The 13,328-nt window shown below is 41.5% G+C and overlaps 1 protein-coding gene across 9 annotated transcripts in view; it reads left to right on the top strand.

Moving 5' to 3' along the window:
* Positions 1 to 13,328, top strand: part of Pcnx1 (pecanex 1) — a 163,909-nt gene that overhangs the window by 57,475 nt on the left and 93,106 nt on the right. For 6 of the 9 annotated variants that reach the window (XR_003847835.1, XM_008823213.3, XM_008823215.3 and 3 more), the window contains 2 exons: positions 2,968 to 4,728; positions 12,994 to 13,126. Coding sequence is in view for 8 of the 9 variants with exons in the window: in XM_008823213.3 (XP_008821435.1) it covers positions 2,968 to 4,728; positions 12,994 to 13,126 (1,894 nt within the window). In the remaining variant the exon portion in view is untranslated. The remainder of the gene's footprint in view (positions 1 to 2,967; positions 4,729 to 12,993; positions 13,127 to 13,328) is intronic. The other 3 variants (XM_017795627.2, XM_017795628.2, XM_008823214.3) reach the window with 2 other exon arrangements.

Genomic DNA, 13,328 nt, shown 5'->3' on the forward strand with positions numbered 1-13,328 from the left:
GCTTTTTGTGTGGTGTAACTTTCCGTAATGCTCTAAAATGAACAGCTTGTCATAAGACCTTATACACATATTTGATTATCCTTTAGCAGCAATTTCTAGAAGTAAATTACTAATCATCAGAGGGTAAGAAGACTTTTCAGGGCTTAGGGGTTGGGGAGATGGTAAAGTACTTGCTAGGAAAGTAAGAGAACCTGAGTTCAACCCCAGCACTGAAGTTTTTTTTTTTTTTTTTAAAGACAAGCCAGATGTGGCACTGTATACACTTGTGATCCCAGTTTTGGGGAAATAGAGACAGGAGGACCACTGGGCTTGCTGTCAGCCAGCCTAGCAAATCAGTGAGCTTCAGGTTCAGTGAGAGACCATTTTCAAAAAATAGGTGAAGTGTAGTTGAGGAAGGCACTTGAATGTCAGCCTCTGGCCTACACATGTGTTTGCATACACATGTCCAAGTTTTTGAAGAGAGTTGGTTTTAGTCATTAGCATTTTAAAGTCGTGAATTATATATTAGATTTAGTGATTTTTCAACTTCTTAGAATTGTTAAATTATTACATTTATTATTGTGTGTGTGTCTGTCTGTCTGTCTGTCTGTCTTGTCTGTGCGCATGCCACAGAGCACATGTGGAGGGTCGGAGAACAACTTTGCAGACTTGGTTCCCTTTTTCCACACTTACATGGCTTCTGAGGATTAAATTCAGCCCACCAGGCTTGCATGGCAAACACCTTTACCCAGTGAGCCATCTCACTAGTACTGGATTTTGATATTTGAAATTATACAGACAGGTTTAATAACATCATCTTATTGTAATCCTAGGGAGGAATGTTTGCCTTTATCGAGCGTTGACTGAGAGGAACCTGACTTACTGTAGTTATTTAGTTTACCTATACAGTTATGACAATTAAAAAAATATTTTTTCTTTTTGTTGTTTTTGTATTTGGCCTTAAACTCTTGATCCTCCTACCTCAGTCTCCTAAGTGCTAAGATTGCAGACATATGCCACTATACCCAGATTTCTTTTTATTAAACTAACAGCAGGTTTGAGTATCCTTATGTGAAGAATCAGCTTTTATGTAGGTGGGTAGATTTTTTTTTTTGCCTTAATTCTATTTTTGTAGTACAAATGATCATTTAAGTCAGAAGTTACTACCTTAAATGGAAGATTAAAGAAATGGTCCTATTATATACAAAGAAGTATTTTTCAATAGGAGTGATGAAAGAAAATGCAGCATTTTACTCTGTAATTATTACTTGTTGATGTTTTAGCTCATTTTTATTGAGGGTATAGAACAGGTACATGGTTTTAATGCTTTCAGTCTTTCATACGTGCCTGCAGTGCATTTTGATCATCTTCACCCCCACTCCTCCCCCAGCTCCTCCCCAACTCCTCCCAGATCCACCCCAGCCCTTCAACCTCCAACTTCAAGTCCTCTTTTTTTTTTTTTTTAACCTGAGTCTAGTCATGCTGCCTATAGGCATACTTGTGTGGGGCTCCCACTAGAGTGTGAATGACTTACCAGGGCCATACCCTTAAAGATAACTGACTCTTTCTCCCCAAGAAGCCATCACTTCTCAGTAGCTCCTCATCTAGGGGTAGGGGTTTATCAACCCTTTCATTGTTACCTTTTTTCTAATTTTTTAAAAAAATTTATTTTTTTAAATTTTATGTGTATGCATGTATTGCCTGCATGTAGGTAAGGGCACCCGTGTCATGCAGTGCCCGTGGAGGTCAGAAGAGGCTGTCGGATCCCCTGGGACTGGAGTTACAGACAGTTGTTAGCTGCCATGTGGGTGCTGGGATTTGGACCCGGGTCTTCTGTAAGAACAACCAGTGTTCTTAACTGCTGAGCCATCTCTCCAGCCCCATTGTAATTTTCTTAAACCGTTATGAACAGTGAGGTATCTTGTATCATTATGTTGTATTTGTTTAAGCATTGGTCAGCCTTTTGATCTTTGCTTATTTGTTTATGATTACTGGGGGGTTTAATTTTTTATTTTTAATTGAATTTTTACAAATTTCATACAATATATTTTGATTATATTTGGATCCTCTCCCATATCTGCACCCCCTCCTTACTAACCCCTGCCTAATTTCATGTAAGGTATATATATATATATTCCCCCCCCCAGGCCTATAGAGTCAAATTTGTGTCACTAAATGGCCTTTGGAATGGTTTATTTTTGTGTCTGTCTGGAGTGTATCCTATGGTGTATATGGATGGAGGTCAGAGGACAACTTGGCAGAGTAGTTCTCTCCTGTCTTTATATGGGTTCCAGGAATGAGACTCAGATCTCCAGGCTTGTGTGGCAAGAACTTTACCTGCTGAGTGATTGTGTAGGCTCTGCTCTAGGTTTTTGTTGACTTGTGAAATAATCCTGTCAATTTTTCAAAAGGATTTAAGTATTTTGTTAGGTATAGTAATAATTGTTACTATTAATTTTGATAGCATTATGCCAAGTTTATGTGTATCATAGTCCTTGCCTGCTGAGGTTGACAGCACATCTTATAGATGAAGAAACAGAGGGTCAGAAGGTAACCAAAGGTTAGAAATAGAGCTTGTGACAGGGTGCAGTTCTGTACACCTACAATTCTAGACTCGGGACACTGAGGCAAGAGGATCTCAAGTTCAAGACCAGCGTTGAACAGTGAGACCCTGTTCCAGAAGGGAGAGAGGAAGGAGGGGATGTGGAGAGGGGGTAGGGGCAGACACTGTTAACAGACTAGAACTTTTTCTGAAGCCACTTAAAGAACTCAAAAGCTTTGATAGTTTAGTTCATTCCATCTCTAGAATGCTTTCTTTGTGCAGTTTGAAATAGAAACCAGTTCATTGGGATGGCTGGCCAACTGTTGTTCAGTGAACTGCTTGAGAAATTGCTTATTCCTGATTTACTCTGTGCTGTGAAGTCTTTGTTGAACAGTAGGAAAGGAGCTCATGATATGTATTAACATTTTCAAATATGTTTGAAACAGATTTGGCAACAGATCGGAAGCTCTTCCGTTTGGTCTCCAATGACTCCTTCATCTCTATTCAGCCTTCCTTGTCCTCCTGCGGACAGGACTTACCAAGGGACTTCAGTGACAAAGGGAGCCTGCCAAGCCATAGCCACCACCACCACGTGGACCAGTCTCTGTCCAGTGCCTGTGACACAGAAGTAGCTTCTCTTGTACCTTTACATTCACACTCTTACAGGAAAGATCACCGGCCACGAGGTGTGCCTCGGACTTCCAGCTCTGCTGTGGCTTTTCCCGACACATCACTAAATGACTTCCCTCTTTATCAGCAGAGACGAGGGTTAGATCCCGTTAGTGAGTTGGAGTCTTCTAAGCCGCACTCCGGATCCAAAGAATCCCTAGTGGAAAAGTCTTGTTTACCTGGAGAGTTTCAGCTTGCCAGTGACCTGAAAAAAAGCAATTCTCAGCCACCCATAAAAAGTGGGAAGAGCCGAGCCCTGGATGCCGACAAAAGCATGGACAGCCTGCGGAGCCTGAGCACCCGGAGCAGCGGCTCCACGGAGAGCTACTGCAGCGGCACGGACCGCGACACCAACAGCACGGTCAGCAGCTTCAGGAGTGAGCAGACCAGCTCCACTCACATCGAGAGCCTGCTGTCGGAGCACGAGGAGTCGCCCCACGCGGGGAGGAGGCGTCCCCAGAAGGGCGAGGGCGGGCCGGATCCGGAGGAGAGGAGCAGCGGTGCCAGTGGCCGAAGGATGAGCGGGGACAAGGCTGCCCCCGAGGCAGGCGAGGCCCGGGCCCCCGGGGAGGAGGCAGACCAGCGAGCCCCAGGCAGCTCTGCGTCGGAGGATGCCAACCGGAACCCACACGCCAACCAGTTCACTGCGCCCGAGGACACGCCTGAGAAGGCTGCCCCGGGCATCGACGCTGAGGCTAGAGATGCCCAGGAAAACCATGCTCCGGCCACAGACGCCTCGGGCAGCCTTGCCCCGGCCACAGACGCCCCGAGCAGTCATGCCCGAGCCAAAGACGCCCCGGCTGAGGCCAAGGCGTTTGGGGACACGGGAGGTGGGCCGAGGGACGGGGACGTGCGCCCCAAGTCCTCCAGCCTGGTCCACCGCACAACCTCCGCACACAAGTCGGGCAGGCGGCGGACGGGCAAGAAGCGGGCTAGCAGTTTTGATTCCAGTCGGCACCGGGACTACGTGTCCTTCCGGGGCGTCTCCGGAGCCAAGCCACACAGCGCCGTGTTTTGTCCCGACGAGGACTCGAGTGATCAGAGCGACCTGAGTCGCGCGTCCAGCGTCCATTCTGCCCACCAGTTCAGCAGCGACAGCTCCTCCAGCACCACCTCGCACGCCTGCCGTTCCCCCGAGGGCAGGTACAGCGTGCTCAAGACCAAACACGCGCACCGGGAGAGGGGCGCAGACCCCGACCACACGCACAAAGCTCACTCGGGGCCCGAGGGTGCCGGCAAGCGGCGGGCCACGCGCAGGACCTCCAGCGCTCACGGTGCCAAGACGCGCGCGCGGGTGCTGAGCCTGGACAGCAGCACGGTGGCCTGCTTGAACGACTCCCACCGGCTCCTGGCGCCCGAAAGCGCAAAGCCCCTAACCACTTCCAAGTCTGATCTCGAGGCCAAAGACGGAGAGGTGCTAGATGAGCTGTCTTTGCTGGGACGGGCTTCCCAGCTGGAGACAGTCACTAGATCCAGGAATAGTTTGCCAAGCCAAGTTGAATTTCCTGAAGGGGAAGAGCAAGATGTGGCCGGTGGAGGTAAGTAGGCTCAGGGAGAAACTTCGGGATTGCCACTGCCGATTTAGTTAGTACTGTTGGTGAGACAGTCTTATAGTCTTGGGAAAATGTGCTCTCTATTAAACATTTCCCCTTCATTGTGTTGTTAAAGCAAGTTTTCTTCAACAAAGAAGATGGTGGTGTTAGAAAAGGCTTTGGTGTGAAGACCAGGAACATATTTGTTCAACTGTCTTATCGAATATATCAATTTATTCTTGTTGGTCTCCACTTTTCTAGGCCAGTTTTGCCAGTAGTTACTAAAATTAGTCCCCTTCCTTTGTACAGTAGCAACAATACTACAGTTATTTTAGGATACTAAACCACTTACAGTCATCTCTTATGCAGTGTGTGCTACTGAACTTCCAGAATGAGGTCACTCAACCTGTGAGATAATACTTTTCCAAACAGAACTTTAGCTCTGGTCATGTACTTTGAAAGCCATCTCTTTTTCTGTTTATTTCTATGATTTTCTTTCTTAATTCAAGTTACAGATAACTAAGAAAAAAATTATTTTTTCTATAATTTCACACTGTTCTTAAAGGTCATTGTTGAAGTTTGTAGTGTATATTAGCATATTTATTTATCTTATTTATTTATCTTTTTTGAGACAGAGTCTCACTATGCAGCCCTAGCTGACTGGGAACTCACTGTGTAGACAAGGCTGATCTCAAACCCACAGAGATCTATCCCCCCCGTCTGCTTCCTGAGAGCTGGGATTTAAGGCATGTGCCACCACACCAAGCTATACATGGACATTTTTAGTCCATTAATAGATGCGTGATGCCCCCTATAATAGTGATGGTGTTTGGCTAAAGTAATTGCTTATTAATTTCATGATTTGGGGCAATGTACAAAATGGAATAGATGTTATATTCTGTCAGAGATGGTGTTTTCCACTATTTCCTGCTACCCAGATAGTTTGTTTACTGTTGTGGTTGTTATGAAATCTGCTTCTATATAGAATGAGAAGAATTGTGTTGTCAAATGTCTGGCCTCTACCTCAACTTTTTGTTTATGCTTATGACTTTGAAGCTTAAGTGACTGGTTTCTGTAATAGGAATATTCAGTCTCTTATTAAAAGCTAAGATAAATTTTCTGTTTGTACAGATGTTTCCAAACATACAACTTTTTATCTCCAAGAATTTTAAATTTATCCAGAATATTTTCAAAGGTCATATTGTAGTAAATGTTCTGTTTTTATTTTCCTTTCTGTTTTGAAGTAACAAAGATTAACTTATAATGAGAATGTAAAGAAATGATCTTTAGTGCCAAATGAGCCATCAAACTGATCTTTCAACCCTAAACATTGTGAATGAATGGTATCCAGGACGCTGTTACCACTTGGTAACAGTGTAGTAATTACATTTCCTGGAGTCTTTGACCTGGGTACCATGCTTTTTTTCATAAAGGTCTGGAATATTGTAGTGATTGATTTTTCATAGAAACCTCATATATATGTTCATAATGTTCAAAAATAGACTTTAAAATAGAGCTTAATTCTTAAAGTTATCAAGATAAATTTTAAGAGTGAACATGCTATGTAATGTTCTAAATATCATTGAAATAAGATTGTTAAAATGTAAATGTTGCCGGGCGTGGCAGAGGCAGGCGGATCTCTGTGAGTTCAAGGCCAGCCGGTCTACATAGTGAGTTCCAGGACAGCTGGGGCTACAAGGAGACCCTATCTCAATAAAGACAGAAAAAAATGTAAATGTTGATAAAATATGTGCAAGACCTATAGTACATCTGCATCTTCAGATTTCCTTTCCATAGAGAATAAGGGTGTCCTTTTTTTTTTTTAGAAAACTACATGGAAAATGTTATTTGCTTCATTGTGCAGTTCTATGACCATATAAGTGCTCCTTTGGGGGATTTTTGTTTGTTGGGGGGTTTTGTTTGTTTTTTAAATCTACTAAAGTTGGGGGGGTTTGTTTGTTTTTTAAATCTACTAAATGTTAATAATTAAATAATATGTTAATATTTTTACCTCAACTTTAGTGGAATAAATTTAGTAATATGTGGGAAGCTGATGATAACTTTTTTCCAGAGGAAAATATTGAAGGAACTGTTTTTATTTGAATTTTATTGTGTTTAGAGTAAAAATGAGAACAAAAAAATTTTACTTAAATGTGTTGGAGATTTATGTTGTTTTCTTTACAGCTAAATACAAGAGTTTGCTTAGGGTTTATTTGAATTTCCAGAAGACTGGAAGTAGCAAAAAGGGGTTTAAAAATTCTTAAATAAAATTTACAGAATTTCAAGTGCTGTTACATATCACATAAGCATTATTCATTACAGCCCTGTCTGCAGTTTAGGAGGGATGTTCTGGGGCTGTCTGTTCTGCCTTATCTGTTCTATTCCTGAAACATGAAACACACATTACTACTGCTCATACATTACTTGACTTGACATAAAACCATGTAAATTTTTATCCCAGTAAATATGGAGGTATGGATGAGTCTTTCAGAAGCTTTATTATCAAAACGAATAGTGTTGGTAGTGTGAAGGGGTGGAACGCAGAAAATGTACTTTAAAGTAGTAAAATAAAATGCCCTAGAATGGAGGTAATTCACTTTAGTGGTAAAGAATCATTATGCCTCTGTTTGTATACCAGCCACACTGTAGTTGCTCTCAGAAACCTGCTTATTCTCTTCATGAAGCCTCAGCTCCATCATCTTAGAATGAGATGATAGTGATACCAGTTCATAGCATACTTGTAAAGATGATGCAGATTGCACACACATAAGATGCTTAGAACATGCTTAACATGAGATAAGTGTTTAGTAGTGCTGCTATTGTGAAACAGGCCATTTTGTTATACTACGGAAACATATTTATCCCTGTTAATTCAGTGATACAGGATTAAAGTAGAAGAAAATAGTTACATGTAGGAGTAGGTTAGAGATCTTTAATTGTGTGTGTGAAACTTGACAGCAGTGAAACTGCGAAGAATATCTGAATTTCTAATTTCTTACATAATACTAATAGTCAAATGTTTTTAATGTCTAATCTATTAACCTGGGATTTCTCTTGGTTTGATAATAATATGCCATATAGCTAACTTATGTTATTCAGTCCTATATTCTCTTTCTCTCTCTTTCTCTCTCTCTCTCTCTCTCTCTCTCTCTCTCTCTCTCTCTCTCTCATACAGAACAGATTTTATCATCCCTTTACAGGGCTTCCTGAATCCAGAGAGCACATTCCTTGCTCTTGTAGGTCTGGCTCTGGTTCTTATTTCTAAACTTTAAACTCCTTTGAGGAACTCTTATTCATTAGTCAAGTACTTTGATCAAAATAAAATGATACCAATAATTGTTTATTTAGGAGAAATTTAAAACATTTTATTATTTAAATTTTTGAGTTATTTATTTTTGTTTTATGTGGATAAGTGTTTGCTGGCATGTATATATGTGCACCACATATGTGCCTGGTGCCCACAGAGGCCAGAAGGTGTTGAATCCCCTGGAACTGGAGTTACAGACAGTTGTGAGCTGCCATGTGCATGCTTGGAACCAAACTCAGGTCCTCTGGGAGAACAGTAGGCACTCTTAACTGCTGAGCCATTTCTCCAGCCCCTTAATATTATCTTTTATTGAGTGCATCTGTGTGTGTGAGTGTGTGCATGTGCCTGCAGAGGCCAAAAGAGGGCATCAAATCCCCCAGAGCTGGAGTTGTGCAAGGTGGTTATGAGTCACCAGATGTGGGTGCTGGCAACAGAACTTGGGTTGTCTGGAAGAGCAGCAAGCACTCCTAACTGCTGAGCCATCTTTTTATATCAATTGTCAGATTGTAAAGAATAGCCGAAGTGGAGAGGTTTGTGTTTATTTATGATCATTTGTGCAGTTTTCTGCATTTCTTAACCTGTATTTCTTGGAGAAAATTATTTACATTTTAAATTTTTTGTTACTTTTATGTATGTGAGTGTTTTGCTGTGTGTGTGCAAGTGCACCTTTGTCATTGCAGTGCATACAATTTAATTTTTCCTAGAGTGCTAATGTTTTATTATTTACATTTGATATACTTAAAATTGGACTAGTTAATTTCCTCCTTTGCTGGAAGATAACAGGTTTTATACAAGGCTAAAATGAAAACTTCAAAAGTTCCTGGAATAGTCTCTCCCTCCTCTCTGGTATTTTAGAGTTTCCTTTTTTTAAGGCAGGGTCTCACTAGGTACCTCTGGCTGGCCTGGAACTTGCTCCAGACCAGACTGGCCTTGAATTCACAGTTCCATCTGCCTCTGCCTCCAGAGTGCTGGGATTAAAGACTTGTGCTACCACATAGAGTCTCATGTCCTAATGTAGACAAAAAGAGAAAAAATGAAGAAATTATTTTCTTTCTGAGGCCAGGGATTCAATTTCCCAGAGGGGACCCCCATTGTTTTTTTTAAGTGTTCCTTTTCTTATATACTTAAATGATTCACAAAGGGCTGGGAAGATGGCTCACTAGGTAAAGGGTTTGCATGCAAGCCTGAGGACCCGAGTTCGGATCCCTACCACCTATGTAAAAGCAGGGTTTGGTGTAGTGCATCCATAACACCAGTGCTGAGGATGTGAAGACAGGTGGATTCTGAGGGTTTACTGGCTAGCCAGTCGAGCTTAATCTGTGAGCTCCAGGTTCAGTAAGAAATCCTGTCTCAAAAAGTAAGGTAGAGAGCAATAAAGGAAGACTGAACACCAACTTCTTAACCTTGTGATTCTCTTGCCTCCACACATGCACACATGAGTAAGTCATTCCCCCTAGAGGTGCATACCCTGCTCCCGTACACAGAGTTCATTACAGTTGTCTTGGGGAACTTGCCTTATGTGTGATTAGAGCTCATATATCCATGTGCTTACAAGAAATTATTTTAAACTTTAGAGATACCCTTTTCTCCTTTTGGCTCCCATACACCTGGACCTGTATAGGCCAGTTTCAATATGGATGTTCTATTTAGGAAGCACATTTCTGGGGCTGGAGACATGGCTCAGGGGTTAAGAGCACTGGCTGCTCTTGCAAAGAACCTGGGTTCAGTTTCCAGTACTCATAGGGTGACTAACAACTGTCTGTAACTCCAATTCCAGGGGTTCTGACACCCTCCTTTGGCTTCAGTGGGCTTTGCACACACAGGTGCACTTGGATACACACAGGCAAAACACTCAGACACATAAAATAAATCAAGTAATTTTTTTTTAAAAAAAAGCATATTCCTCAGAGGGCTTAGTCTTATTTACTGTAATCATAAATTATAGCATGGCATTTTCAGTTGAATGTTCCTAGATTTTGTTACAACAGTTACCATGGGGAACATTTTGAAAATTCTTATAACAATAGGTTTTTATATCTCTCTTAACAAAAGATAATATGTAGTAAGAATAACTCTAATAGTATGTTCAATGGAGGCCTAATCTTTCATCTTCATATGTTTTCAAGACTACTAAGGAGGGACTGTAGAGATGCCTCAGTGGTTAAGAGCAGATACTGCTCTTGCAAAGAATCAGAGTTGGGTTCCCAGCACCTACACTGGGTGGTTCACAACCTCCTGAAACTCTACTTTCCCAGGATCTGATGTTTTCTTCTGGCCTCTCAGGCAGCTGCAGTCCCCTACACAGACACACACATATACATGTAGTTAAAATAAAATTAAATCTTTAGAAAAAAAAGGAAGGGAGAGAGAGAGAGAGACTAATCATTACCAGGCGTGGTGGCACGCCTTTAATCCCAGCTCTTAGGAGGCAGAGGCAGGTGGATATCTGTGAGTGTAAGGCCAACCTGATCTATATAGGGAGTTCTAGACCACCCAGGCTAGAGTCAGACCCTGTCTCAAGCAAAACAAAAAAGACTATTAAGGAATGATTGATATATAGCGATTTTCAAAATAACATATGAATAGTGTCCAACAGCCAAAAAAATTGTTGTGTTTTTTTAAGAAACCAAAGGATTTTTTTTTTTTCCTAAATGTTGACACTTGTAGTTTTTTAGCTTGGGTAGGTTTTTCTGTTTGTTTTGGTTTGCCTAATTTAGTTCTTTATTTATTTTAGCTTTTTTTCTTTTTCTTCTTTTTTATAAGATTAATACCATTCACTTTTCAGTAGAAGAGCTGTCTGTGAGCCCCTTTTCCCGTTCTCAGTACTCAGTGCTCTCAGGCTACTTTTCTAGAGTTACCTCATAAATTATATCTGGTAAATTTTTCTGTTTGAGACAACAGAAAGAATGTTTGGAGATTCCATAATGTAGTTGATTTGACCAGTGAAGTTGAGTGTAATTGTTTGTTAGAAGTAATGGCTTATAAAAAATAGATTGTGATTTGTTTGAATTGCAGAAGAGAAAATTCCTGTGTGATAGTCCACAAAGTACTTCTTGAGTTAACAACAGTGGTGTGCATCTGTAACCTGGCTTCACTATACAGGCATCTAGGAGCCATGCACAGAGGAAGCGCTCATGTCATTTCCTTCCTCTCCTCACCAGCCTTGTTCTCTGTTTCCTTGGTTGCATCTTTCATCCAGGGTCGGCTCTGCCAATTCGTGTTTTCTCCTTTGATGGTGTGGATTGCATTTTCATTTTATTGAGGCCACAGTTGTCAGGAATCAAGTGAACAAGGTGCTTTGCAGGTTGTAATAACAAAACACCAACCTTGATTTCCAGCGCAGCACTGTGTGGAGTACAGGCCCATTACAGTGGGAATGTTCTGGTCTGTGTTGTTTAACAGTGGAAGCCACTAGCACTATGTCACTTCCGAACACTTCAGATGTGGTTCAGGAATGTGAGGAGTAAATGTAAATGTCTATATTGTTTAAACCTTTTAAATAATTTTGAACCTTGATGCTTTCCATTGCTGATGGTTTGTCTGGCTAGTAATACAGTAGTATGAGACAGGACAGTCACAGATGACCAACTTTAATCAGCTTCGTTGTTTACATCTGATATGTAGGATTTTCATATATAAACAATGGCCTTTTCATATTTAAAGGAATTTTTATGTGTGAAAAGAATGTTTCTGTACTAATTTCTTTTTTCTTTAATTGTATTTAGCATCAAAATGTTTTTTTCTCAAAATCAAAAAGATTCCCAGAATATTTAGATTACTGGGGAAAAGCAGTTGTTTCATATTCAAATGGATGAAAATGACTACATTTTGTTGTGGAAAATCGGATTGTTCAGTTAGTATGGTTTTATGAGAGTATGTGCAACACCAGTAAGTCACTATTGTGATTTTGCCATTGAGGTATACTTGGGTTCAGCTTGTTCTCTATTGCTTCTAACGTAATCTGAGTTTCCATACTTGATATTTTACTGATATTGCTTCCTAATGTTGGGGGGGACTAGGGCCAAGACCTTAGCATTTTTTAATAAAGTTTTTGATGATATACAAAGCATTTTACAGTTAAGATAGATTTATGCTATCTTGAGTATTTGACTGACTAGTTCTGCCAACTTGGTGATAAAATTGTGGCACAGGGTACCTCAGTACAGTGCACTGCGCAACTCCTTGGCATAGTGAACAGTGGTCTCTGACTTAGGGTGGTTCAATAGAATTTCTCCTGTATGATGATGCGAAAGTCATACCCTTCAGTAGAAACCATACTTCGAATTTTGAATTTTGCTCTTTTCCTGGCTAAGCCATATGTGATAGAATAGCCTTTCAATGTGGGCAATGGCAGCAGGCCATAACTCCCAGTCAGCTACACTCACGAGGGGAAACTCCCCACACTCGGTGGTGTGTACTGTGTTGCTGAACTCTGATTTGGGTAGGGTAATTGTATCTACTGCATTTTGAACCTTGATGCTTTCCATCTCTGATGGCTTGTCAGGCTGTACACCTGCCATGAGTCAAGGAGCCCTGCACTGTGTGGTGACTTTGCTATCCTCACGGGAGGAAAAAGCTGCTGTTCCTTTCCCACTAGGGGAAACTACTGATTTTTTTTTTTTTTAACTTTGACTTATTTAAAGGGAGAATGGGAGAGTCCGTGCCAAAAATAAAGAGACTTTCAGGAAAAGGTTTCAAGCAACAGACATCTCAAAATAGGAAGATGAGGCTGAAAAGGAGAGTGTGAGGCCAGATAATAGATCCAAAACATTATTTTCTGAAAACAAATTAACTTTGAATAAATGACATACACTCCCTGTAACAGCAGACCTAGGAAAACAGTCTGGATTAAGTAGACAGGTTCCCTTTACCCATGAGATGGGAAGTTCGGAGAAAGACAGGCTCAGCTGCTATTTTCATCTCTGACCTAGGCTCCTGTTTGACCTAAGTCTGTCTTGATGCAGCAGCACAGGCCAGCGAGGAGACAGTGGCATTTCGCCGTGAACGCAGCACATTTAGGCGCCAGGCAGTACGGCGCCGGCACAATGCAGGGAGTAACCCTACCCCTCCTACCTTGCTCATCGGATCACCCCTAAGGTATGGTATTTTGCAATTCCACCAAGTTTAGCATGCATGCAACAGACTGAACCTGTTCTGTCAGACACAAGAAGACGTTTGAAGAGCCTTGCTTTCCTCTCTCTCTCTTCTGCACATCCCCCGCTTCTCAGCTTTCTGTGCATGTTATGAGCCTGTTGCATTCTGCATGTCTTATGTTGCACTGTGTAAACAAAATGAACAG

The sequence above is a fragment of the Nannospalax galili genome, unplaced genomic scaffold (genome assembly GCF_000622305.1).
Source record: "Nannospalax galili isolate Female #2095 unplaced genomic scaffold, S.galili_v1.0 scaffold1129, whole genome shotgun sequence".
Classification (NCBI taxonomy): Eukaryota; Metazoa; Chordata; class Mammalia; order Rodentia; family Spalacidae; genus Nannospalax; species Nannospalax galili.